At 37.1% G+C, this 27,055-nt stretch overlaps 1 protein-coding gene and 6 long non-coding RNA genes across 18 annotated transcripts in view; 4 read left to right on the forward strand and 3 right to left on the reverse strand.

The window, feature by feature from the left end:
* LOC126926445 (uncharacterized) overlaps window positions 1-19,539 on the forward strand; it is a 42,266-nt gene extending 22,727 nt beyond the window's left edge. Inside the window, exon 11 of the long non-coding RNA XR_007714576.1 lies at window positions 19,386-19,539. This is a non-coding gene — a long non-coding RNA (uncharacterized LOC126926445). The remainder of the gene's footprint in view (window positions 1-19,385) is intronic.
* Window positions 1-27,055, reverse strand: part of LOC126926433 (tyrosine-protein kinase Btk29A-like) — a 193,861-nt gene that overhangs the window by 633 nt on the left and 166,173 nt on the right. For 4 of the 10 annotated variants that reach the window (XR_007714546.1, XR_007714545.1, XR_007714550.1 and 1 more), the window contains one exon: window positions 29-5,627. The exons of 2 other annotated variants lie outside the window; for them this stretch is intronic. Coding sequence is in view for 1 of the 8 variants with exons in the window: in XM_050742752.1 (XP_050598709.1) it covers window positions 5,620-5,627 (8 nt within the window). In the remaining 7 variants the exon portion in view is untranslated. The remainder of the gene's footprint in view (window positions 1-28; window positions 5,628-27,055) is intronic. 4 more of the 10 variants (XR_007714552.1, XM_050742752.1, XR_007714548.1 and 1 more) reach the window with 3 other exon arrangements.
* On the forward strand, window positions 5,904-9,258 carry LOC126926483 (uncharacterized). The gene is made up of 2 exons (XR_007714651.1): window positions 5,904-7,436; window positions 7,545-9,258. It is a non-coding gene; the product is annotated as an uncharacterized LOC126926483 (long non-coding RNA).
* Window positions 13,553-16,024, forward strand: LOC126926459 (uncharacterized). 3 transcript variants are annotated; one of them, XR_007714621.1, is made up of 3 exons: window positions 13,553-13,826; window positions 13,906-14,252; window positions 14,332-14,657. It is a non-coding gene; the product is annotated as an uncharacterized LOC126926459 (long non-coding RNA). The 3 variants fall into 3 exon arrangements; XR_007714620.1 differs by lacking the exon at window positions 13,553-13,826 and adding an exon at window positions 15,996-16,024 and having other exon boundaries at window positions 14,111-14,252; window positions 14,332-15,682; XR_007714619.1 differs by lacking the exon at window positions 13,553-13,826 and adding an exon at window positions 15,564-15,682 and having other exon boundaries at window positions 14,111-14,252; window positions 14,332-15,502.
* Window positions 13,715-14,795, reverse strand: LOC126926472 (uncharacterized). The gene is made up of 2 exons (XR_007714640.1): window positions 14,651-14,795; window positions 13,715-14,539 (listed from the first exon to the last, which is right to left on the reverse strand). It is a non-coding gene; the product is annotated as an uncharacterized LOC126926472 (long non-coding RNA).
* LOC126926493 (uncharacterized) lies at window positions 22,173-24,342 on the reverse strand. Its single transcript, XR_007714660.1, has 2 exons — window positions 24,245-24,342; window positions 22,173-23,911 (listed from the first exon to the last, which is right to left on the reverse strand). It is a non-coding gene; the product is annotated as an uncharacterized LOC126926493 (long non-coding RNA).
* LOC126926447 (uncharacterized) lies at window positions 25,541-27,052 on the forward strand. Its single transcript, XR_007714589.1, has 3 exons — window positions 25,541-25,859; window positions 25,932-26,709; window positions 26,851-27,052. It is a non-coding gene; the product is annotated as an uncharacterized LOC126926447 (long non-coding RNA).

A 27,055-nucleotide genomic window follows, 5' to 3' on the forward strand; every position in this document is an offset into this window, starting at 1 on the left:
ACGTTAGTTTATTAAGAATAAAAGTTACCATTAATTCTATCAACGAGACCCACATAATTCTTAACAATTGTTACCAGTCTCTTGTTAAAAAGATAACAAAAGAAGTTACAATCGTAAAGACCATCGCACTCATTCCTACTTTACCATCACTCCCATCTCCTCAAACTATCGTATTTCTAATCACCTTCGTCAAAGCCCCCATGACTCATCGTCCGGCCATCAAAACACCAAGATCATCGAACGCCCATTTCCAACAAGCCACTATCTGCTTCTCCAATGCGAAGAAAAAGAACAAAGAAGAGGAAAAAAACTGCTTTAAAACGTTGCCAAAGGAGAACGAATGATAGGGACAAACCGAGATGACTAGAGGAAAAGCAATGGAAGCAAAGGAGGATTGAGACTATTAGGTTGGCAACTAAGTGATTGCAAATTTTGTCAATACCATCAAATGATAAAATCAGCGATCGCTTAATTGCCAACCCGATATTTACAGCGAACATTTCACGTTTCGTAAACACACGCCAATTTCGCTAGCGATTCTCTTGCGAATATTTCTGTTTATTCGTATATGAAAAATATGTCTACTAACACATAAATACGTGTATATGTAGTATAGTTGTTGCTGCGGTTCACTGGAACGTGAAATATTCGCAGTAAAAATTGTGGCGCAGTTCGTCTGTAACATATTGGGTTGGCAACTAAGTGATTGCGGATTTTGACGTTAGATGGTATTGACAAACCCGCAGGCACTTATGAGATTGCCATTATGAGATAGTTGCAAAGAAACATGGTGCTGCCACGACCGGCATTACACTTGCTAATAGTCAGAGAGTGGAATGCCTGGTCCGGGCCAAGTTGTCGAGTGCTGCTTCGCGTACAAGTACGAGAGCACGAGCGTACACACGATCATTAACCCGAATTACGTTGTGCGCACGGCGGGTGCAAGTGCAGGCTGCAGTCATAATGAGCTATTTGTGTACTCGTGCAGAGGTGCGTCGATGACGCCGTAACACGCGTGCGCCACCAACTTTTCATCCTTCCACTTAGCGTGATAATGATGCGCTTGGCTTCTGTGTTTAGCTGGTGCACAGACGATAATTTCGGTTCTCAAGGCAAACGAATAGGCTTCTGGGCTTCTTCGTAGAAGCTGGCAACAAGATTATTAGTGGGGCGGCACAGGGACAAGGGAAAAAGAGATAGTTCTCGCTTTGCGAATTTTTATCTTTTTGCAAAGGGAATTTTTACTTTGAATTGTTTTTTTTTTCTTTTTTATTATTATGATGGTTTCCATGGAGGTTTCTAGAGAATTGTCGATCATAACCTTCATATTCGTCATTGATCCGTTCCTGAGGAACGTACGAACATTAAATTGGACGGATACAGAATCAACTTTTTCTATGAGGATCAACCGCAGAGGAAATAATTGGTTCTGAGCCTCGAATCGGCTCCATAAATGAATTTAATCGTTACGTTGATCGTTGTACGTGTTCGTATGCTGTTTCCGCTGCTGCCCTCTGCATTTAATGGAAGCTTGACCCCTTTTGTTACTTCAGTTATTTTAATCTAATTACGTTTTGTGACACTAAACTCGACCGTTTTCTTTGTTTCTCATTTTTTCTTCCTGTCTACCTTCCTTTCATTCATATTATGGGTTTATTGTTGAATTAAATACATTCCGAACACCCTTCCTCCTTACGAATATTGCCACTTGAGAAGATGCTGGCAACAGCCGAATGAGAAACAAGCGACTACTTGAACAACATACACATTTATAAATGAAATAGATCTAAGAATTATCAGGTTAAGAAATATACCATAAGGCCAAAGAATATAGAAAAAAGAATATATTGGGTTGGAAACTAAGTGATTGCGGGTTTTGTTATTACCATCTAATGACAACAACAATCACTTAGTTGCCAACTGTACGTCTTTTTATTCTTACGAATATTTTGCATCGGAATATTTGCTTTAAATTGTTAAAAACGCGATTGGTGGCGTTTATTCGTTTCAGAAATATAAAAATGCACGGAAGATTTCTAACATGGATATCTTTTACGAGAGATGGTGATAGTAAGGGGGACTGGAATGTTAAGCGAGGATGGAAAGGAAAATTGATATGTAGGAATTTTTATTGGAATATCTTTGGAGAAATTGAAGTTCTGCATCGATGAAAATATCAGTAAATATAGACATTTTTCTTTTTCTTGTTTATCATACGAAAATAACAAATCCGCAATAAAAGTAATATGCATATTATAACAATTTAATTGTTGCCTGAAATTACTATGATCTTGTTTCTTAAAAATTGTTTATTCAGGAGGAAGATTAGGCAACTCGGAAATGCAAAAAATTATGAAACTTTGCGTACAAGTATGTCATCCGTACAATACAACCCTATTTCTCTTTGATGCCATAATTGGGGTTAAGGAGTGGAATTATTTATTTCGGGAAAAATTTAGAATTTTCCTATTCGTGAAATATCTGAAGAACCATAAAAGATATCTAAAATGAGGTTTCCAACTTTTATTCTTCTATGGTGTTTAGTACCCAAAATGTGTAAATAAAATTTTGGTAACACCCGTTTTTACATCTGTAAGTGACTTTTGTGTTAGAATTACGGATAAGATACTTTACTTTATTCGCACGCGAAGTTTTATCATTCTTTGAATTTGCCTTGTCGGTAAAATAGAATAACATTGTCTCACATTCGGCTCAGTCGGAAACATTTCGGCAACTTGAATAGCAGATGATTAGCATTTGACAAAGTGAACCATGAAAGCCTCTTACAAACAATCAAAAAACACTTCCCGGAACAAATCCACCACTTGCTCAAATCATACCTAAGCAACAGAACTTTTGTAGTAAAAATAAAGGATGTATATTCTGAAGTAAAAGACATCATGGTAGGGGTACTGCAAGCAGACCTCTTAGGACCAATATCACACACACTATACATAGCCAACATACCAAGAACTATCAACAATAAAATACTGACATTCGTGGACGACATGGCTGTATTAGCCAGGCACACTAATGCAGAAACAGCAGTCATATTACCACAAGAGCACATCAGAAAAATAAACAAATAAAAGCAAACCCCAGTAAATGCAACCATATTACATTTACACTAAGAAAATGGAAACCACCAATATCCAATTGGATGGCACGCACATAACACAAATAAGGCAACCTAACCCCAATCTAGCACTCCACTTAGACATACAACTTACATGGAAACAATATACTAAACCAATTATAGACAAAATATGGATAAAAAGAAGACAAATGTACTGGTTAACTACTCGAAATTCTAAACTCAGCATAGAAAATAAACTAAAAATCTACAAAACGATAATAAAACCAATTGGACGTACGGAATGCCACTATGGGGGACAGCAGCAATGAGTCACATAAATAAACTAGAGTCGCTACCATCGAAGATACTGAGAACAATAGCGAACGCCCTCTGGTATGTCAGATACGAGGATATAAGTAAAGCCTTAAAAATACCAACGGTGAAAGAAGAAATCGGCAGGTACGCAGAAAAATACGAGGAAAGAACGGCAACACATCCAAACCAGCTGACTGCTGAAGCGGGCAAAACTCTCATAGAAAGAAGTCTAAAAAGAAAACACCCCACTGACCTCATTGAATAAATAAAATAGTCAAACTGGAAGATAGTATCTCGCTGGGGGTAGCCATCCACCTTTTATTATTTAGCAATAAAGCTAGAACAATTTACCAAATGTCCAGCTGGACAAATTGTAAAGTACAAATTAAATAATAAAAAAAAACACGGATCTCTATATTCTGGATCCTTTGAGCAACCCTAGGCATCTTTAGATTTAAGAAGATAAGATTTAAGTCTAAAGTGATTTTCAAGAATAAAAATAAGCAAGTACGCGGAAAGTAGAAGATCTCATTGTATATTTAAGAATATTGCAACGGACTTTAGACGAAATCTCGAGTGCTACATTCCAACGAAACATCTTGCAGTTTACTTTGAAAAAGAAACGAAAACCTTCACTCTACTCCCACACCTCGTACGTCGTGTCGTGATTTCGCGTCCTTCCATTCTCCCACTCGACAAATCCTTCGCTTATCTTTCTCGTTTTTCCACTTTCACGGCTTTCTGGATCAGAACCTTAGCCACGATCCTTCTACCTTCGCGAATAAACAATTTAATACGCTTTATCGCGTTAATAAACGTCGAGTAAATCGCCATAAGCTTATCAAGGACAAGCGGACATTTTACTGATCCGTTTTGACAAATTGAAAAAAGAAAGCACACGCTCAAATTCAAATATTGCAAAATACGTTTGCCATTGAAATGACCAGGTTTGAAAAATTATTATACAGGGTGTCTTGTAAAGAATTGGGCGCGACCAAAAAGAAAGTTATTCTACGTGGAAAAATAAAGAATTAGAAAAATAAAAAATGTAGAATAAAATCTCGTTTTGGGGAAAATTTACTTTAAACAATTGTCCGCTGGATAATGAACGAATTGTACTCTGAAGAAATGACAAGTTTCGAACAATTGAAAGGGAAGATTGCTCGAGTATTTCATAAAGTAAGTGACCAGAAAACTGAAATATTCCGGTTTATCGTGTGTTCTCTAATAAGATAAACACAAACTGAAATAAAACGAGCGGAAGTAAGTACAGATATTAATTAACATCAAGTTCTCCGCCAAGTTGAGACACGGCTAACCGCTTAACCTACGATTTACGTTCGAGAATTTTGGGCCGAAAACGTAAACAAGCTCGCGCAGCCTTCGAGCCATTCGCACGATGTGTTGTGTAATACGATGACCCTTACTATGCCCGTAATATTTACGTTTGGCTCGATCATCGTACTACAGGCTATGCTTGTAGTTGCAGGTTAAGAGGTTAAGTACAGACAAATATTTCAAGTTAATATTCTCCATGGTAATATCTCGTAAAAAAATTCTAATCTACGTTTGCAATTTATTTTTTCATGTAAAATCACCCAAATTATATCTGTATACTTTAAAACCAAAGCAAATACCCGAGTTTTGCTAAATAAGGCAAATGCTTAACTTAAGCTCTTTAAAAAAATATCCTCTTTGTTCTTTAGAAAAATGTCCATCTTATGAGTTTCAAAATAGTGAAAAAGGACCTGATCCACAACAGCCTCAAATATATGTCACTCTGTTTTCCCAAGTTAGAAAATCAAACGTTTATTCCAACCGCTTCAGAGCTTCCAGTCTCCTTGCAATACGGAACACCTTGTACAGAAGCAATAGGATGTTGATCCTCAAGCGTCTTAAGCCTCGGACACGAAACGATCCTCAGGTTCAATACATTGTGCGGCGAATGGACGTGTTTCTCGGAGCTTAACAAGAACGCACAAGCGAGGACAACCGATTGAGGCAATGTCTTTATCGATAATGTCTTGATCGAGGCGGAGCGAGGGGCATTCGCGCGACAGACCGGTTTCTTTGCCAAGGTTCCAGCCAGTCTTCGAGATTATCGGTTAACTGTACTTGTCCCGTTAGCCGTGATAACGGCAGATTGCAAAAGTGCTCGACTTTAGTAACACGAGGATAGAACTTACTTAAACCTTAATGGATCGACGCTGGCTTGACGAGCAATGGATTCACTCACCTGAAACAAGAAACAGATATTCTATGTAAGATAGATGGTTTGAAGGTTCTAATGGATACAAATAAATATTTCGAGAGATACAATGAATAAATTAAAATATATTAGATACATTAGCTTATAGTAACAGTATATTAATATTAATGTAGGACACATATCGATCTAGCAGTTATTAATATTCTCTTTTCACTAAAAAGTGGAATTTTGAGGTTACGAAATGTCGTCTCATTCGCAGACACTTGAAATTCTATGTTCGTCATAGACTTTTAGAAGCACGTGAGATAAGAGTTGCTCGCTCATACGATTACTTTGTTACAGCTATGTATGAAATTGGAATTATTCAAGAGATATATAATGGCTGACGAAAGTATTCGAACACTTACATATGCAAACTTGAATGGCCGAAATAACGTACATTCAAGTAATTTGCTTCGACGAGCAGATGTCAATAGGAAGATGGCAGTTTTGAGGTTATGTCAGTAAAATTTGAAAAGGATTCAACAACGTAGGTAGAAGTTATACATTTATTAGAAACACGTATTGTAAGTGACTGACAGAAGTATTTAAACGCTACATATATTATTAAATTATTTAATATTAATATTTTGTTGGACCACCTTTAGCAGCGATAGTGCGTCTCAATCGACGTTCCATGCTGTAAACCAATGATTTTGTAAAACTACACTCAACGGAGTTTCATATTTCTATAATTTTATCTTCCAATACTTGCTTCGAGATTATCTGAAATTTATTTCATCTTTTTCCGATTTCAACCCATAAATTTTCAATCGGATTTATGTCTGGACTTTGCGGTGGAGTAATTAGCATGTGTGGTGTGTTATATACGATCCATTCTTTCGCAATTCTAGCAGTACGCTTAGGATCATTATCTTGTTGGAAGTGAAAATCTTCCAATAATCCCAATTTACAGGCACTTGTTTAATGTTATTTTTTAAATATTTAAATACTTATATTTATCAAGTATTCCATCAATAAATATCAAATTTCCGGTGCCACTGGCAGCCATACACCCCCACACCATAACCGATCCACCTCCGTGTTTCATTGTTTGATGTAAATGTCGAATTTCCAATTCCATATTTGGTTTTCTTCACATTTAATTTTGACCATCCGAGCCGAAAATGTTAAACTTTGACCCGTCCGAAAAGATGACTTTGTGCCAAAAAGAATTATCTTTATTAATATAGGTTTTGCAAAAGTCAATCTTTTTCTATGATTTACCGCATTAATATATGGTTTGTTTCGCGGTACTCTCCCTTGGTACTACAGTGTCGCAGACAGATCGTCTTACAAGACCGGCGAGATATACACAATGTAGTAATAAACGCATAGTTGCCGTCCAGCAGCGAGTTCTAAAAGACATCGATTCGCCTTCGCCCCGTTATTTTACCTATAGAAAAAAGGTGGCATACGTGATCATAAGCGCGAATGGTTGCGAGACCCGAGCGTGGTGGGGGTCGTCTCCAAGAGAAGACAAAGGAAAAAATCGAAGGGCAATCAGTATCACACGAGGATTCAAACCGAATGCATCGAGAGATTCAGAGAAATAAAATCAAGGTCGCTTAGTCAAACGAATACGTCGAGAAATATTATAAAATCGAGTCGAATTATAATAATACACTAGTTGTATCATCGTTAAATCATTTGCACCGTGTTAATTATAATTTTAAATACTGTTAAACATGGAAGCTTATATTAAACCTGTTAATTCTGTGTTACAATCATTTGAACTACCTCTGTTATCTATCAACTATCAACAGTGTTACAGCGCTCGAATACTTTTGTGTGAAGGTACCAAATTGTTTTAACAAATTAGTTTATCACACCTCATTTTATTAATTGAAATTTGTAAGTGTATCGTTCGAATAATCATGAGTGCTATTAACATTACAAATACAGAAAAGTAACAAGTCTTAAGAAGAAAAGAAAGAAAATTACGAAGAAACTGCTCCAGCCTAGTATAAAGATCACATGTGATATACATGTTGCGTGCTCACATATGAGATTCAAGATTTAAAGAACTTTAAAGAGCATACAGCGAGAAATTGAAAAAGCATTCGCGATGCATGCAGATAGACGAGACGACAGTTGTCAACGTTTTACGCGATCAAAAGGGAAAGTTGAATGGGTGGATGGGCAAAGGGAAAAAGTCGACGGTTGGCGCACAGAAGACGCGGCGAGTCTACGAATCGAAATTGAAACCGTTGTGTTGGAGACCGGAAACTGGGAGTAGCTGGCTGCGGCATGTCGTGAAATCTTATCGCGAACAACGCTTTGCATTTGCAAAGTGATAAATCGTGAGTTGTAACCGGAATCATTGAAGCATAGGATTATACACGCTGCACTTTCAAATTTGTATAAATCTCTTTGAGTAACAGTTCGTAATGTGATATGTTATTTAAAATATGTGATAAACAACCAAACTACTTTCGCGTAATTACAAATGAAAATTAGGTTATGTTAGTTTTGCATAAAACTATCACAAATCATCATCGACATATTTCCATGTTCCTATTAAAACGTGCATTAAAAGCCAGTACACCAATTTCTACCGTGTGGCGAATTACAAGCAGCGGGCGTGGTAATACATGATTAATGTACGCGTTAAACGCGAGTCACATTTTCCAATATCGACAGAAGAGGTGATATTTTGCAAAATCTCCAGACCCAACAAAATGATTTTCCACAGAGTGCGGTTACGATGTCTGCACACAAATGCCGGACTACGCAAAAGCCACGTATAGCAAAGCAGAGTTTAGCTTTCGACAAAAATATTTGATAAAAGGATATAGTACAATGTAACGTATCCTGTAGCCATTTTTCTATTTTTCTGATGTGCAATGTGACTGCATTAGTGTGCCTGACTAGACAGCGTGTCGTCCGGGAATGTCAGTATTTTGCTGTTGGTATGTTGGCTATGCATAGTGTGTTTAATATTGGTCCTAAGACGCCTCTTTATGGTAACCCTGCCTTGACGTCTTTTACTTCAGAATATACATCCTTTATTTTTACTGTAAAAGTTCTGTTGCTTAGGTATGATTTGAACAAGTGGTGGATTTGTTCCGGGAAATGTTTTTTGATTGTTCGTAAGTAACATAGCAATAAATTAATACAGTGCACTTTGTAATCAACTGTCTGGTCTGCAACTATTTTCCTCCGTCAACCGGCAGACAAACCGCGAGTTTTTGCGCGCGTACGTTCGCAATATTTTACATACAAGCGAAAAATGCGGTAGCGATAGTTTATTTATAAATGGTGGCGATCAATTTCGTTTTCCGATATAGCAATTTTTCTATGGTCCGACAGTGAATCTATTCGGAAACTCTTGCTGTTGCCAAATGAAATTCTATATTTATTCTTATCGTCGTTTGAACGAAAATCCCACGTTGACGATGTTACGCGAAACCTATAATTTTCAAAGCAACTGCAATTAATTATTAATTAGACTACGAAAGTTTGTTAAGACTCGCCGTTTATGGGAAATTTAAAAGCGCAAACGTGAACAGGTCGCATGCAATGAATTCGCGAAGAAATGTGTGAAATATTCCAAGTATGGTCCTCGTGATAATATTTAACGCATGAAATAAATCTCAACTTCGTTTGCATTTTTAATTGTCCATGGAAAAATATTTTTTCTTTGCATAAACATTCACGGCCTATATCCTATATATCCTATCATATAATAATCCAATAATAATATTCTACCACAATGAAACAACTGAAAATGAACGTAGAAATAAATAAACTTTTATAGCAATAGCAGTTTATTAAAAATCATTGGAACATCTTTATTTCAACGACTATCGACATAACCATTTTCAAGCAAAAAGCAAATATTGCAGAGGATCTATTTACAATTTAGCACATGCTACTTGCTGGCTGATCCGTATCGCCCAATTAACCGGTAAAGGAATGATAAAAGGCTTATCTAGGATTATGAATTAAATCAGATTAACCTCCGCCTCCGCGGGGGCATGGCGATCAATCCGCAGTTAGATCAAACCGGCTAGGCATCCATTACCGGCGTGGCGTGGCACGACCCATCGTCAGGAAAGGACTGAGACAAACCGAGCAAAGACGGGTGGAAGGGGAAGAGCCAATGAAAGAGCCAGTTCGGTTCAGTAGCTTTAAGCAAATAGGAAGAGCGGAGAATCTAGTCGAATAAAAATATACCGGTATTCCGACGATATTAAAATTATTTCTGTCTTCAAAATGTAATCTTTCGCAGCTCCTGACAAGTGAGGCACATTGATCTGCTTTTCTTTTTGACACCGATTTTCCTACAGAATTAATAGACTAAACTTATGTGAAGACTTTTGTGACTCGTTTAAAAGAATTCTTCGATGGATTGACGTATTGGTTGAAAATTTCGAATGGCTTCTCTATTATAGTTATAGTGAATTTTGTTATTAATTAACTTTGTTATTAATTTGAAATTAAATTGTGGATAAAGAAAGCGTAGGATATCTGGAATAACGAAGTATGCAAAAGCTATTATCATTGTCTAATTTCTGACGTCGCCAATAATAATAGTGTAGCATCGTGGACAAAGAAATATCGGGTGAACCATAAACAATAATGCGAGAAGGCATAAGTGCCGTTAGGCCGAAAGTGTCTGGGAGTTGTTACCGGATAGTCGTTACCTGAAGAATCGAGTTGAGTAGTTGTGAGTTGAGAGTCGAGTGGAGTAGTCGTGAGTTGAGAGTCGAGTTGAGTAGTCGTGAGTTGAGTGTCGATTGGTGGGGAGTCGAGTTATGAGGAGTGGATGGCTGCGTTGCCGAGTTGTTATGAGTTGTAAACTATTACAATAGTTGTGAGTTTTGAATTAACTATTTAGTTGTCTTAGTTATATCACATTACTGTATTTAGTTCACGTTAAATAACCATCGTTTCTTGTTTAATCTATTGTAAATAGATTTATCGATCAATAAATTTATCATATACAATAGCAGTCATTGGGAACCCTAATTTCTAATATTTCTAAATAAATAAAAATATCCTATACTACGTATACGTGTCTCTGCACATACTCGACTGGAACATCGGTAAAACGAACCAACGACAAACCACGAAATATCATCTCTTTGTTATTGAAACTTTTATAAAACCGAAATATCTACAAAGTAGAAAAGTTGCGTTTAGCGCTGCTACATTCTCTAGGCCTATGATCAAAGAGTTTCTATAATTCAAAAAAATATTAGAATTAGAATCTCCATTAGAAACCATTACACTGTGAATATTTTGATATATTTTTTCACATTTTGTGCGTCTTGCTTAATGTCGAACTTTTAAAATTCTATGAAATTTGTGAATTCTCTTGAAAAATTTGCAACAATTTTGTAGCGCGACAACGTCGCTCAAAAGTAAAACACGCTAAAACTCGAAAGTCAATATTCTTCACCCGTGTCTCAGATTCTCCCACCGTGAAGAATTTTCTTCGCCGTTTGTACCTTTTACGCGCGTACGCTAACAAACAACTCGGAAATGAACAGAATTGCAACTTCACATTGTAACGTGTACAAGTTGGACAATTACCAACATTACGTAATTCGCGTTACTTTTATTCAAAAGCAGCCAGGTCTCAGTTGAATTTTTTTTTTTTAAAGAGATTCTTTTAACCCGTTTACATGACACGTTAGTTTTTTAACAACCGCGTGAAAACGGTCTTTCCGTAATTAATCAAAAAATGATTTTTTCAATGGCTTACTGTTGGGTTGGCAACTAAGTGACTGCAGATTTTGTCAATACCACCTAATGACAAATTACTACCCGGCGAGGCTAGGTCTTCTGAAAATTCAACCGCTTATAGATAACATATCAAATGACGTATCGTTTGAGTTTCAAAGAAATGATAAGAAAATCAATCCATCAAGAATTTTAGCACATTAGCAAAAACACGACAATGTACAACACGCGTGATGTTACGTGTCACATGTGAACGCGAGAAGAAGGATAGCAGGCGACAAATGGCCGCACGATGGATGTGCGAGAGGGCGCAATTAATCGATGCGATGCGATGTTAAGTGCGTTATAATGACGATCGCCGGCAGGGAAATTCGAATCTCGCAAAATAGCTTGTCGGAGATCCGAGGATTCTCTTGGCGTATTATACCGAGACCTCGGCCAATAATTCAATGACGATTGATCCGTGCACGCTATCGATGCCGACAGAAAACTTAATGACGCTCGTAATCTGCCAATCGATCTTTTTCGTCTTGGACGAATCGACGAATCCTCTTCGATAGATCGATGAACGAAAATTCGACTGCAATCAATTTTATAATCGCCATCAACACGAATCTGTTAGTGTAATTAAGATATTTCTATAATGAAGACATGTTGAGGTTAGGATAGAATTTTAAGCTAATTACGAGCCCGATAACTTGTAACAAAATTTTAATCTCGTCTCTTATATTCCATCGACACGTGATAGAGTAGTTACGAGTAACATAGTTCGGAATAGTCAAATAAAGAACGAAAAGTGTAAACTCGATAGAATAGGAAAAAGGTAGAATGAAACGTAGATTTCAGGTTTGATTGAATGTGTGATTAACATATTCGTTGCTATTGTTACATATTTTTTTATTGTTAGAGAAATTGCGTTTCCCTTCTGCATCATCGCTTAGTATTTTATTCTGCGAAATATTAGGTTGGCAACTAAATGATTGCGGGGTTTGTCAATACCACCTAATGACAAAATCAGCAATCACTTAGTTGCCAACCTAATATGTGATCTTGCTTGTTCGTTTATTTCAATTACTTTGTTCAAATAGTCTCTATTTTTGTTCGTATATACATTTGATAAAGGGATTTATTATTATGTAGATTAAAGACAATTTTGAAAAAGTCTTAAGCATTTCGAATCAAATTTCTCTCTATAATTCGATAGATTAGTATGTATATACTTTGAAGTAAGAATTTTTTTTCAATTGGATAACGTAAATAACAATGAAGGGAAATGAAATTAAAGGATATAAAATGGTGGATACGTGGTGCGCACAGTCGAATCGCATTACGATAATTTACCGAAGCCCCTTCCATCATTATGATAATCAGACAGGAGGGAACATGTCCCACTAATTAAATTGCCAACACGCGTAAGATGCACTCGGACATCGGCCATCGATTATCTGCGTAGCACGCAATTAATCTCGACCCATTATTAATTCCTTCGTAGCCAATGATCGCGTTAACCACCCTACCTACGATAACTCGCATAACCTACTGTCGTTGCTAACTATATTCGCCTGGTCAACTATCGCTCGATTGAATAAGCTTTAAGAAATATTCTTTAGCATTTTTTAGACAGAAAACTGTTTTTGATCTATTTTTTTAAAAAATAAACCGTAGGATACACTTCAGAATTAAACCATTTGTAACAAAGTAAACGAGATAATAAAATTGTTTGGTATAGGAAAATCGCAAAAAATTAATTGATAATTCAAGTTATCCTGAATGTTTCTAGTTACACTGTGCAAAACAGTTTATCTATAGGATTCTTTTATTTAATAGATTTTCTGCTTTTTCCCCTGATGCGAACCATTTATAGTGGTAACTTTTTAATTATTTTACCCAGCATTGTATAAGCTACTTCTTTAACGACATACATATGTAAATTCTATAAAATTCAAACTACCCGCCAACCGACATATTTACTTATGCTTTGTTTTACCGGCTGTCATTTTACTGAATAGGTTAGATCAAGAGAGAAGAACGGTAGTTTAGGACTTGGGAAATCGATTGTCCATTCGACAGGTAAAATTTCTAGTAGATTTGTTATTAATGATTATTGTATATAATTCAATTTATTCCCAAAATAAACTCGATTTTTCAGAATCGATCGTATTAATTACCCCAAGGATTTAGATTATTACAAATTGATTTTCTCTACGCCATGCCGTTGAAGGTTATCCTCCGTATCTCCATGAACGAAAACACAAAAGATGAAAGAATAGAATGTGTAGAATTTATAATAAAACCAGAAGATGAAGTGAATTATGTTTTTCCACTGAAATTGTCAACACAAGGAGGGTAGGTGTAAATTCTATAGAATTCAAACTACCTGCTAATCGACATATTTACTTTTGCTTTGTTTTACTGGTAACCATTTTACTGAATGGGTTACATCACGAGAGAAGAACGGTAGTTTAGGACTTGGGAAATCGACTCTCGATTCGACAGGTAAAATTTCTAGTAGATTTGTTATTAATGATTATTGTATATAATTCAATTTATTCCCAAAATAAACTCGATTTTCCAGAATCGATCGTATTAATTACCCCAAGGATTTAGATTATTACAAATCGATTTTCTCTACGCCATGCCGTTGAAGGTTATCCTCCGTATCTCCATGAACGAAAACACAAAAGGTGAAAGAATAGAATGTGTAGAATTTATAATAAAACCAGAAGATGAAGTGAATTATGTTTTTCCACTGGAATTGTCAACACAAGGAGGGTAGGTGTAAATTCTATAGAATTCAAACTACCTGCTAATCGACATATTTACTTTTGCTTTGTTTTACCAATAACCATTTCACTGAATAGATTAGATCACGAGAGAAGAACAATAATTTAGGACTTAAGAAATCGATTCTCCATTCGACAGGTAAAATTTCTAATAGATTTGTTATTGATTGTTATTGTATATAATTTAATTTATTCCTAAAATAAACTCACTTTTCCAGAATCGATCGTCTTATTTACCCCAAGGATTTACGTTATTACACATATAATGAAGCAGTAGAACAATCAGTAACTGACAACTCCTCGAGGAATATCCTGAAATAATTGATTTTACCAGAGAACAGATTTAAAATGTATGCAGCTCTTGAGAACTCGCGTTATCCAAGTAGACCAATACAATCATCCCGCTGAATCATCCAGATACACCTGCTGGAATAACATTGCCGTCATTATCGTGTCTCTTTCACGCAGCACACGCGAAAGCTCGCGTGCACCTTCTTCATTCTGTCCGTTTGGCTCCGAAGCTTTTCCATCCTTTACCTTTGCCTTTGCTGTTAGTTGCGCGCGTCTCTTGCCATTCTTCGCGTATCGTATTTACGTTATATAAGCTTGGCTTGTGGTGACAATGCACGGAGAACCGTAGTGTCTGTTCGTTATCTCGCGCGTTGAAAAAGCCAGATGCACCGGCGACAATGCTTAAGATCCGACAAAGAATTTCGCCCTGGCTTCTAACTTTTGTGGCCGGTCGTCCTCCTTTTTCTCCTGTTTCATTCTCTGTCTTTCTTTCTCTGTATTCTCTGTCCGTCTGTCTGTCTGTCTCTCTAGGTTCTTCAATCTGTTTGTGCCTGCTCTCATCTTTTTCTTCCTCCGTTTCTTTCTCTTCTCTCAAGCCTCTTCCTGTGCCTGCGCTCTCTGTCCATTTCTTTCTTTCATTTCTTGCTTTCTCCTCGTTATTTGATGCAAGAAACGCGACACGGGCCGCTGCAGCACGAGTCAAAGCGTCTCACGCGTAATTTAACTTCAGCTTCGGTAAACGCAACTCGACGACACACAACCGTGTTTCTACCCCTTTGTGCTATGGCCACGAGTCTGCTTCGGCCGTCCACACGACTTTCACTCGACCACCGCGGACACGTAGACAGCCCTTATCCCCCGGCGGGACACCAAAAGCCTGGCATTCCTAGGATTTTGCTCGGGATATGTATTTGACTCTAATAGCTACAGAGTCACGTGTCTCGAATAAAATACCGCTCCGTCCAGACGACATCCAAGCAGCCGCATATGAGTTCTACGTTCCGCGTTATATCACACTACGATGTTTTATTTATCAAGTTTGAACTGATATTGCCAGCACTGGCGAAACGTTGAACCACTCTTGAACCTGATATATCGGTAATTTTAACGCTAAAGCAACACACGTGGCACACCATTTATTGTATCATTTATGTTTTAGTTAACCGAGTCCGATTATGTTAAATCACGTGCCATTTACGCAAAGCCTGATTTAAAAAACGCTTCATTGGAAGATAAGAGGTTGTGCGAGTAATTTCTAGAGCCACTGTGAGATCAAAGGTACTTTATGATTAATTCCTGCTTTTTCTCTAATTACACACTTCTTACGTATAGCTCGTCGTCGATTGTAGATTAAAAATGTTCAGGTCTTTTTATATTTTGGAATAGACAGGATGAATGTATTATAGAAATTCTTTATTCAGAAATGTTAGAAATTAGGATTTCCAGTGATTTCTATTCTATGTGATAATGTATTGATAGATGGATTTATTACACTGAATTAAACAGAAAACTATGATTATTTAACTTGAACTTAATGCAGTAATGTGATGTCACAACTCTCGATAACGACTCTCCACTTTTGGCTCTTCAGTGGCTAACTGAACATCAACAGCTGCGTTGGGCCTTCTGAAGTTTTCCAACCCTTTTGGCTTGTCGGCATTTGCGCTTTATCGTCCACATTGTCTGTATGTCGGAGATCTTTCCTTGGTATTGTAATAGAGACGAAAGAAGCCGCTGTAAATCGTTATGCCAAAAACTAAACGCTAGAGGAGATGTAGAGCTCTCCTTGAAGCGAGACCCACTTGAACAAAAAACAGGAGAAGGCGTAGAGGATTTTTTTTTCTTTTTTATTTATTTATTTAAATTCACGATTCCTGGCGCTTTGTTGTTCTTTGTTTTATCAATTATGTTTCTAATTTCTTGTGCGGATGTTTTAGGTATGGTGTATTCCTTGTCGGCTGTGGTAGTAGTGGTTTGTGGATCCTCCTCCGTATGACTTTTGAGGTTGCTGTTGTTGATAATGGTGGTGTGAATGTGTTGCAGAGGTGGTTGGAGAATTCTTCAGCTTGTTCTTCGTTGCTTCTTGCCCATGTGTTATCTGCTTTTCTGATTGCCGGGACGGGTATTATTGGCTTCCTTATTTTTTTCGTGGCTTTCCATAGTGAATAGTTGGTGTTCTCGTGTGTGGAGAGTGTCCCTATGAACTTTGCGAATTCGTTATCGTTGTGCTCCTTTATTTTGTTTTTTTATTTCCTTTGCAAGTTTGTTTAAGTGTTTTTTGTTTTCTCGGGTTCTGTATTTTTGCCATTTTGCTTTTGCTTTTCTTTTTTCTTTGATTTTGTCGAGTATTTCTTGCGGGATTGTTATTGTTTGTCTGCTGGTTGGTTCGGGAGTAATGGTTGTCCTTGCTGCTTCCTGAATAGTTGCTGTCAATGTTGCTACTGCCTGTTCTATGTGTTCAGGAGTTTTTAACGGGATGTTGCAGTTTATTTTGCTTTCTATTATTTCTTTGAAAGTTTGCCATTTGGTGGTTTTGTTGCATAGCGTTTCTGGTTTGCTATAGTGAATTGGTTTGTTTCAGTATTCAATTATTATGGGTGTATGATCGGAGCTGAGCTCGAGGTTGGATGTTATTTTTAGTTTATTTGTGTTTGGTCCCCTTGTAACTGCAAAGTCCAGAAGATCTGGTTTTTTGTTCAGGTCAGTCGGCCAATGTGTCGGTGTTCCTGTGGATAATATATTGAGGTTATTATTTCTAATGTATTTTTCCAGTGTTCTACCTCGAGGTGTAATGTTTCTTGACCCACAAAGCGTGTGCTTTGAGTTGTAGTCTCCCGCTGCGATGTACTTGTCCCCTAGGTCCTGGAAGTATTCTTCCCACATCTGTGTTGTTATTTTGTGTCGCAGAGGCACATATACTGCTGACAACTGGAAGTAGTTGCTGCTAGTTTGAACTGTAACAGTGGTTGCTTGTAAATATTCTTTGTTAACTTGGCTGTGTAGATAATGTTTGATATCGTTTCTGACTATCACTGCTGTCCCTCCGTGAGCTTTTCCTGAGGGGTGTTTGGTATCATATATGGTGTAGTATGGTATTTTCAAATAGCTTTTGGAGTGAAGTGTGTTTCTGAGACAGTATGTCTATATTATTATTGTATATGAATGTTTTAGTTTCGAGGGCCCGTTGTTGCAGGCCGTTTGAGTTCCAGGCTGCTATTTTTAGAGTGTCCGTTTTTATTTTTTGCTTAGCACGTTTGTAATTAGTTGTAGCATGACTGTGATTTGTTGGGTTTGCTGTTTGAGTACTGCGTTTTCTTCGCTTATCATTCTGGTTAGCATTTCGGTGTTCTTTATAGATTGTTTGAGCAGTTCTTTGATTTCTGCAGCGTCATTGTTACTATTGCTGTGGTATTGGTTGTGTGTATGTGTTGGTTGGCTGGTTACTTGAGCATAGCCTAGACCACCAATGGTGTTGGTGCTGATAGGTTTGGTGTTTATTGCTTGCTCTGTATTTGGTAATATTTCAGGTTTTGTGCTGTCCTGATGGGCTTGTGTGTTAGTGCTTGTCCTGCTTCGTAGAGGCGGGAACAGTTTACGTTGTAGTTGTTTTCTTACCTCACATCCTTTATAGCTGGCTGGGTGGTTTCCATTACAGTTGAAGCATTTAACTTTTTCTATTTTTCCTGAATATGGGCAGTGTACAGTTAAGTGATTTTTTGCGCACTTGACGCAAGCTGGGCTTCTGTTGCAATAGTTTTTAGTGTGTCCGTATTGTTGACACCGCATGCATTGAGGTATATCTTTTTTGTGTCGTGGTGGTTCGACTGTTACTATTGTGTTTAGTATTTGTTTGATATCATATATTTCCTTGTTATTGTTTCTGGGTTCAAGTTCTATTAAGAATAGTGTTAGTGGTTGCTTCGTGTCGAATCTTGTTATATTGTTTATTGTTCTTGTTTGATGTCCAATTTTAGCTAACTCATCGCTTAGTTTATGTATGTTGGTTTTAGGATGCAATCCTCTTATGACAATTTTATAGCTCCTTTCAGTTTTAAGCTGATACGTGTGGTAGATAGCATTTTTTTCTTTTAATGCTTTTATAACTTTCCTAAATGTTTCTGGTGTGTTTGTTTGTATTTTTACTTGATCCAATTTTGTTTGCTTTATTGTGTAGTTGTTTTTCTCATCTAGATTATTTAGTAGGTCGATGAGCGGGTCTATTATTTGGGCCTCAACAAAGATTGGTGGTGGTTTTGTAATATGATTTGTTTGGATAGTGGTTTTATTTACGGGGTCAGCGTCTATTTCTTCCGTTAGTGAGTTGAAGGAGTTACTTAATGGTAATTCTTGCAGCCATCGCTGCTTTTCTGTAACTGGGTTTTCTATGGCACTTATATCTGTGGTTGTTTTGCGTTTTTTGCTAGCCTTCGCTGGCTTCCAGCTTTCGTCCTGGTAGTATCTTTCATGTTCTGAATTACTATCTTCCTGTCCCCGATGCTCTTTTGTTTCTTCCGTCTCAATGTTAATTTGTTTGGTTTTTATATAATATGTTTCACCTTTTGTTGCTATGTTTATAGTTGGTATCTGCATTGTTATTTTATTTCCTCCTCACTATCACTTTGCAGCACTTTTTCACTATTCACTTATACCTGGAGAGGACGACCGTCTAGAGAAGTCCGTCCTCCTCGGCTGTCCGAGCAGGAATGCGTAGGGGATTGAAGCATGAAAAAGGACAATCAATTGTATGAATGGCCGAAGGGATAAGAGATGTCGCTAGTACTTTCCTCCTCTGTATACTTTTCTACGCTTTATATGCGAGGTACGTTTCGCGTGGCACGTAAAAGATTCACGAAGTGCTCGAAAAGTCTCTGCTGACCGTTTTACAATTCCCTAAGACCGGTTTAAAGGAAGCAAAGTAGCTTCTACTAAAACAACGAAAATTTAGAACAATCGAAATCATTATTGAGTATTAATATCGTAGTATCGTGGACAAATGGCCTAGGAAATATCGGCTGAACCATAAACAATATTGTGAGAAGACCTCAGTGCCGTTAGGCCAAAAAGGTCTGGCAGTTTTACTAAAGAGTCGAGTGGGGGAGTTGTGGGTGACAGTCGAGTCGAGTATTTGGTAGTTGACAGTCGAGTGGTGAGGAGTAGAGAGGAGTATTACAATAGTTGTGAGTTGTGAATTAATTATTTAGTTGTCTTATTTACAATACATTACTGTATTTAGTTCGCGTTAAATAACCATCGTTTCCTGTTTAATCCATTGTAAATAGACCCATCGATCAATAAACTTATCATATAGTTTGAAGATCATTGGAAACCCTAATTTCTAATATTTCTAAATAAATAAACAAAATTCCTATAATATTCAATCAGTCGTACAACTGTCGTTGTATAAGTTAGAATATTCCTGAATATCTGGTATTCGAATATGTGACGCGTGCTTTGAATAATTTATCTTCCTCCTGGTACAGGTTAATGCTCCTTTATCCCTATGATCCTGCAAAGAATCTAAAGCAGATGTTCGTCATCGATCAAGATGTATGTAATGATTAATCCATCACGTATATCATCGCGCTGCGAGAGTCTTCACGAACATCGTAAAAGCTTCTAGAATTCCAGAACACGACAAACAGCAATAAAGAGCCGAGCTATATTCTTTTGTACAGCTTGCAGTCTGATTCTCAAACCTCCGACGATATCGAGGAAAGTTTACGAGACCCGAATGATCTTCAAAATAGTCGAATAACACGAAATGGAATTACACGGTAATCATGGCAAATTTGACATTTTTAAAAGTGTTACAGTCGTTCGTGCTCTATTTTTGACTTCCTAAAATTCTCCTACGTGGGTTTTTTTATATCTAGTACTGCGTTTCGTATAACCTTTCTCTAACCTCAAATATTTTCTCTAACGTCAACCTAACCTCAAAGCTTATTTTCTCTTTTTCAGCAAACTTCTCACCTTTTGTCAATCGTATGTAAATTTGCGAACTACGTTGACCTATTTTTGCAATCTTTATCCTCTAATTATTATTTAAACCCACGTCTTTTGCATTTTCCTTCAAACAAACTCATTTCCTTCTCAACAAAACTTCTCTGCTTTCATCAGTTTGATGTAACTTTATAACCTACGTCAACTGTTTTACTATTTTCATTCTATCCAAAGAAATTTCGTTAAATCTAATCCACAAATTCCATTAATCCGCGTTTAGAATATTTCGAATCGAGTGTCTGTTACAGACGCGCAATCGCAATTTATCTGAAAAAGAAGTTTAATCGTAGTGAGGGTTTTCTCTTTTCCCGGTGCGATTAATTACGTTTTTCGAAACTTGGAACCTTCGGATTCGAAAAGGCAGGCCAGCAGGCTTTTGCAAACTCGTTTTATCGTCCGGCTCGGCTTTGTCTCATAAATTTCTGAAAAGAACGTTATGGCGTGTCGTGGCATAGCATAATTCGCAACATCGCAAGGAGAATTTCATTATTAACGTGACTTCCGGCTTGTCGGTCATGCAAGATACGAAAAGTCGACGCAAACGAGCAGTTTACTCGCCATGAAGTTTATTGCCGGACGTTTTCACTGTTCCCCACAGGAAACTTCCTCTTCCGCTGTGCAAACGGCGCGCGAAACAGGTTACTTCTTCGAAAGTGACGACACAAAATAGGTCGAGGAAACTTTCAATGCGGCTTATTCCTGCGAACGTTCTCTTTCAAATAAACGACCGTCGTTAAAGTAATCTGGGTATTTTTCGCGATAGCGATGGAAAGAATGACAAATGATAAATACAAATATAAACATTTTTAACACTTCAACGCTATCGTTCTCCAGATTTTCATTTCCTGCAATACTAAAAAATAATTTTCATAGCACCTGTGTCTTGACAAAAAATCGTGAAACTTGACATACACTTGCATCAATATTGACAAGACACAGTTACATCAACATCTTTGTATTTGTGGTTGTGTACGAGAGGAGATGGTTGAAATATTAGGTTGCTTGCTGTAAGAGGTTAGGAAACATTTATTGCGGTTTGAAAATACGCAAATAATTTCTTCCTAACGTTCAATTACACAATAAATTTTGAAGAGAAAGCAATTTAAAGCACTATGAATTTATTAATACATTGATGAGATTTATTTGAAAAGAAAAAGAAACCCCAACTTTTGCACACATTGGTAGGGAATCGCGTTAGGAATTCTTTTCATTAGCATTACGTTCTTCCAAAGGGAATAGTTGAAAAGCCGCGGGAACTTTCAGTGACTAGTGCCGAAACACGAGTTGCAGAAAACATTGCGAGCGCAACGACTGAGCAAAATTCCTGAAACTTTTTGACAAACGATCGGGAATAAATCAACGTAACGTTTCTCCGTGGCGAACAACCGAGTCGATTTCTCGGAATAAAATTTACGTTGCAGCTAGCGGAACGCCGGTACGACGAATCAAAGAGGAAGTATAGGTTAGGTTGGCTTGGCTTGGCGAGAGGAAACAGGTCGCAAGTTTGATCGCGTCGCGTTCGCTTAGAGCTTAATTAAAATCAAGATCGTGTTGCCAGTGAAAGGAGTGCGGATCCTTTCGGAATACTTCGCCACGAGTTTCAAACTTCTTGCAATCCCGTCACAGGAAAATGAAACGATGCAAAGTTTTATATCGGGCGCACGCGTAAACTTACTTAACCTTCGCGACAAACAACTGGAAAGATTGGTCGCCTGTGAAAGGAATTTAAAACGTATTCCAGGTCTCCTTTGCTGAGCAATACTTCCTATTTTTCTTTTTTTTCCTTTAACTTTTCTACTCCCACCTTTTTCCTTGTCATTTTTTACAGTTTTTGGAATTCCAGTTCGAAATAATTCACCCAGAAAGCATATCGCAAGATATTGTTCGTAGAAACGCCAATTTCGTCCAATTACAGAGCGTGATTATACATCTTTCTTTTTAAATGTCACGAGCTTCAGATTGAAGAATTTTAACTTTGGTAAAATTGGTATCGCCGGCTACTTTTCAACGAGCTATTTCACTTTAAAGCACTTCACAATATACTACTTAAGGATTAAATGAATATTTAGCGTCTGCGATTAAATAACAGGTTCACGTCGATAAAACAGTTTCCATTTATTCAGATGCATATAACTTGTTTAACCTGAACAAGACTTAATAATGGCGAATATAGAATTTTATATGGATATCTCAAGTGAACTAAGCACGTTCACACCGATAAAACAGAAAATGCTAAATATTGTGACGGTTCTTTAGGATTATTGTGGGTCCGAATAAGTATGACCGAGGGATGGATTACGGTTTATGGTAGATCCCGGGATCTAACAACATAGAACAATTATTTAGCAACGCGAAGAAACAATATGAGATAATTGATAATCGTAAAGATAAGTGAATCTAGCGAAATTGCACTACAGCGCCGTCGGAGTCACCGATGATCTCAGTGAGATAAATTTATTAATGATGATTATACACCATAGTATATCTGTTGTAGGTAATATTTCAATATTATATGTATCGTATAATAAAATATTCGTCGTGGCGCCACGGCCAAACCTTGTAAAACTGGCGTGGCATCCAACGCGTTAACACTTTATCGACCGATAGCCGATTAATCGGTTTTTTGTCACCAATGCTTATCGACCGATAGCCTATTAATCGGCTTTTTGTCGCCGACAATCTTTCTCATTGTTTGAGCAGTAATTTCTTATTTAGTACCAAGATACCTTGCTCAGTTGCGTCAGTTGCGTTGCTTTGTAAGCTCCTACAGTTTTATACCAATTTGAAAAACGTACCGTTCGCGGCGAACAAAAAGAATGGTATTGGAGAGTCTAAACCGAAACAAAGCCGGCGCCAGGGAGAATCTGCGCCTGAGACGCCGGTCGGACGTGCGTATGCTGTTGAATCGTTAGCGGTCGGTAATGTGTTAAGAATACGTACTGGGTTGGCGACTAAGTCATTAGATGGTATTGACAAAATCCGCAATCACTTAGTTGCCAACCTTACCTTAGTTTGTCCCGGTTTGAACGAACGCGTGCGAACTAATGTGAATTTATTTGAAGAGTTTGTAAATTCCCGTTGAAAAGGGAACAGCTGCGATTCTCTCTTCACCAAGTATCGTTCTGGCGTACTCTATCGTACGGATGTTGGCAAATTGAAATCGATCGATCGCGCGGGAACCACCCTTTCCTTCGTTTCATCCGGCATTCCTTTTTGCAGCGTGGCCTGATTCAATTTCAAGAACAGACGCAATCACTTAGAAGAGAGGAAAAACCCGGCGCAAAGAAGGAAAGCAAGAAGCGGAAAGTATTTTTCCGGATGAGCAAGGAGAATGCTGGTTGAACGCTTCCGGCGTCGCCCATTAACGCCCGATTAGAAACATATCTTTCGTAAAATTACCGTTTCCAGCCTTGACTCGAGACCACCGCCCCGGGCGCTCGTTCTTTGCCCAATTGTGGGGCGGTTCTGATCCATTCTTTCTCGCTTTTCGTTTCTTTCCAACGCCCACTTGAACACACGAGAATCGGTAAGAATCTTAAGGACGATGGAAGTTTGAAATGAATTTATTTGCACAAAAAGCGAAAACACCAAAAATTTGTATATTTTAGTAGAATAAGGTTTTTATTCGTACAACTTCCTGGAACTTGGATTAGCATATTGATGAGATGGTAAATTGATTACCATTAGATGGTAATGACAAAATCCACACTCACTTGGTTGCCAACCTAATAAACCTTAAGACGAAAGCTAAGTCTCGGTCATTGTGAAATCGTATCGACGTAACGTCTATGAAAAATACGTACTGTATAAACTACTGTATAAACTAAAAAATAACAATACTGTTGCCGATTAAACGACGGAAGGCTCACGACACTCGTATCTGAAGGTGTTTCATAAATTGTAGAACTTTGTTTTCACAACAGGACAAGTAGAAAGATGTATTCGTAAATCGGATACTTTGCGAACAGGCGTTCTGTTCAATTTCACGATATCAAATTTCTACGTGCTAAAGATTAAGTTTAAACGCAAGAAGATATAATTGACAATATAATCTTCTCCTTAATCCGTCTTAATATTTTGTAAACGTCGATTATGTCGCCATAATTTATCAGTATATGAAATTGCTCATCTAAGAACGAGCGGATGTTATCGAATTAACCTTTAGAAACTCGATGAATCTTCGATGGCGGGGAACGTGGCGAGATAACGAAAGACACGATCGATTTACTGTACGTATCGTCGATACACGTAGGTACATGTGATAAGCAGAACAGGAATCTAGGGATTTTCGGGATTAGCCGTAACGCTGACAGAAGCGAAACTTACGCGCACTAACTCGACCCGGTTCAGATCGAACGGTGTCGATCGGAATTGCGGCGCGTTATAGGTTTGACATGAGGTAAGCCGTGGATTCGCCTTGTGATTATGAATTTACCGATATCGGTTTATCCAGCCTCGCAGGAATTTCAAACTAATTTGTCGTTCGTGTAGAGAATTCAAAGCTGTCTCTTAGGTCTTTCTCGTTTCATGATAACTGGAAAAATGTATTTTGACAAATACTTAAATGGAGAAAATTAATTAACATTGACTAGCCTGTGAGATGAATTTATTCTTTACAAATGGTCGTAAAAAGCTGAAAGAAATTGAAATCGTATCATCACGATAGATACAATCGAAAAACATACGTAATCGACGTAATTAGACTCGAGCACTATGATCAATAATATGCTACAATCAAGAACACGTGTGAAATCGAGGCGATATTAATCTATTGCGACTAATGCTAATCAAACAAACGTCATCGTCTTCCTTCAAACTCTACACAACGTACAAGTTTTTCAAATTACAAGCTACCCACTTGATATTTTCGTCGCAATTCCATCAGCCTTCGCTATGCAGAGAAAACGACTAGCTTCGTTAATAATACGTTACGACCGAAAAAGCGTGAGAGGTCAAGGCGAGCCTAATCTATTACATCACGACCAACCGGATGAACGTTCGTTTTCTTTCAAATCCCACGCGGTACAAGCTTTCCAAGCTACAAAATCATTTACTAAAGTAATCTATCCTAATAATCTCGTCAGAAACCCATTCTTTACTACATAGAAATAGGAGAACATCGCTCATCGAGGGGCCAATTGGATGCTCGACGACGCAATTAGATGTGACCACTTCCACCGATATTACAGTTGAAAATTATGAATCTTAGTCGTAGAAATAAATGTATAGCAACACTCACATTACACGTGGAAATGATATTAAAATAGTTTCATATTTATTTAGTATGTGATTTACAAGATATTCGTGGATATACATTGCACTCGTCTCAGCACTCTTTTTGTTTCACCATCTTTCTATCACTATGCGTACAGAACAGTTGCGTTGAGGTTAACTGATAGAGGAACGATTGGATGAATTTGTAATAGAAAATATATTGAAATAAGTATAAGTACAGGTATAGTGTATGAGGTGAAAATCAAATAAATTGTTATCACTATTTATTAATTCGAGGTATGATATTGTTGAGGTTAAGTGATAGAGAAACGAGTGAACGAATTTGTAATAGAAAAATATATTGAAATAAGTATAAGTATAGTGTATGAGGTGAAAATCAAATAAATTGTTATCACTATTTATTAATTCGATGTATGATATTGTTGAGGTTAAGTGATAGAGGGACCAGTGGATGAAGTGGAATAGAAAAGTATATTGAAATAAGTATAGGGATAAGTATAAGTACAGGTATAGTATATGAGGTCAAAATCAAATAAATTGTTATCATTATTTATTAATTTAATATATCATATTGTAGAGGTTGACTGATAAAGCAACGAGTGGATGAATTTGTAATGGAAAAATATATTGAAACAAGTATAAGTATAGTGTATGAGGTTAAGATCAAATAAACTGTTGCCATTATTTATTAATTTGATGTATGATATTGTTGAAGTTAAGTGATAGAGAGACCAGTGGATGAAGTGGAACAGGAAAGTATATTGAAATAAGTATAGGCATAAGTATAAGTACAGGTATAGTGTATGAGGTCAAAATCAAATAAATTGTTATCGTTATTTATTAATTTAATATATCATATTGTAGAGGTTCACTGATAAAGCAACGAGTGGATGAATTTGTTATGGAAAAATATATTGAAACAAGTATAAGTACACGTATAGTGTATGAGGTGAAAATCAAATAAATTGTTATCACTATTTATTAATTTAATATATCATATTGTAGAGGTTCACTGATAAAGCAACGAGTGGATGAATTTGTAATGGAAAAATATATTGAAATAAGTATAAGTATAGTGTATGAGGTTAAGATCAAATAAACTGTTGCCATTATTTATTAATTTGATGTATGATATTGTTGAGGTTAAGTGATAGAGAAACGAGTGAACAAATTTGTAATAGAAAAATATATTGAAATAACTACAAGTACAGGTATAGTGTATGAGGTTAAGATCAAATAAACTATTGCCATTATTTATTATTTTGATGTATGATATTGTTGAAGTTAAGTGATAGAGAGACCAGTGGATGAAGTGGAACAGAAAAGTATATTGAAATAAGTATAGGCATAAGTATAAGTACAGGTATAGTGTATGAGGTCAAAATCAAATAAATTGTTATCGTTATTTATTAATTT

Source organism: Bombus affinis, chromosome 18, assembly GCF_024516045.1.
Source record: "Bombus affinis isolate iyBomAffi1 chromosome 18, iyBomAffi1.2, whole genome shotgun sequence".
In the NCBI taxonomy this organism is placed as follows: Eukaryota; Metazoa; Arthropoda; class Insecta; order Hymenoptera; family Apidae; genus Bombus; species Bombus affinis.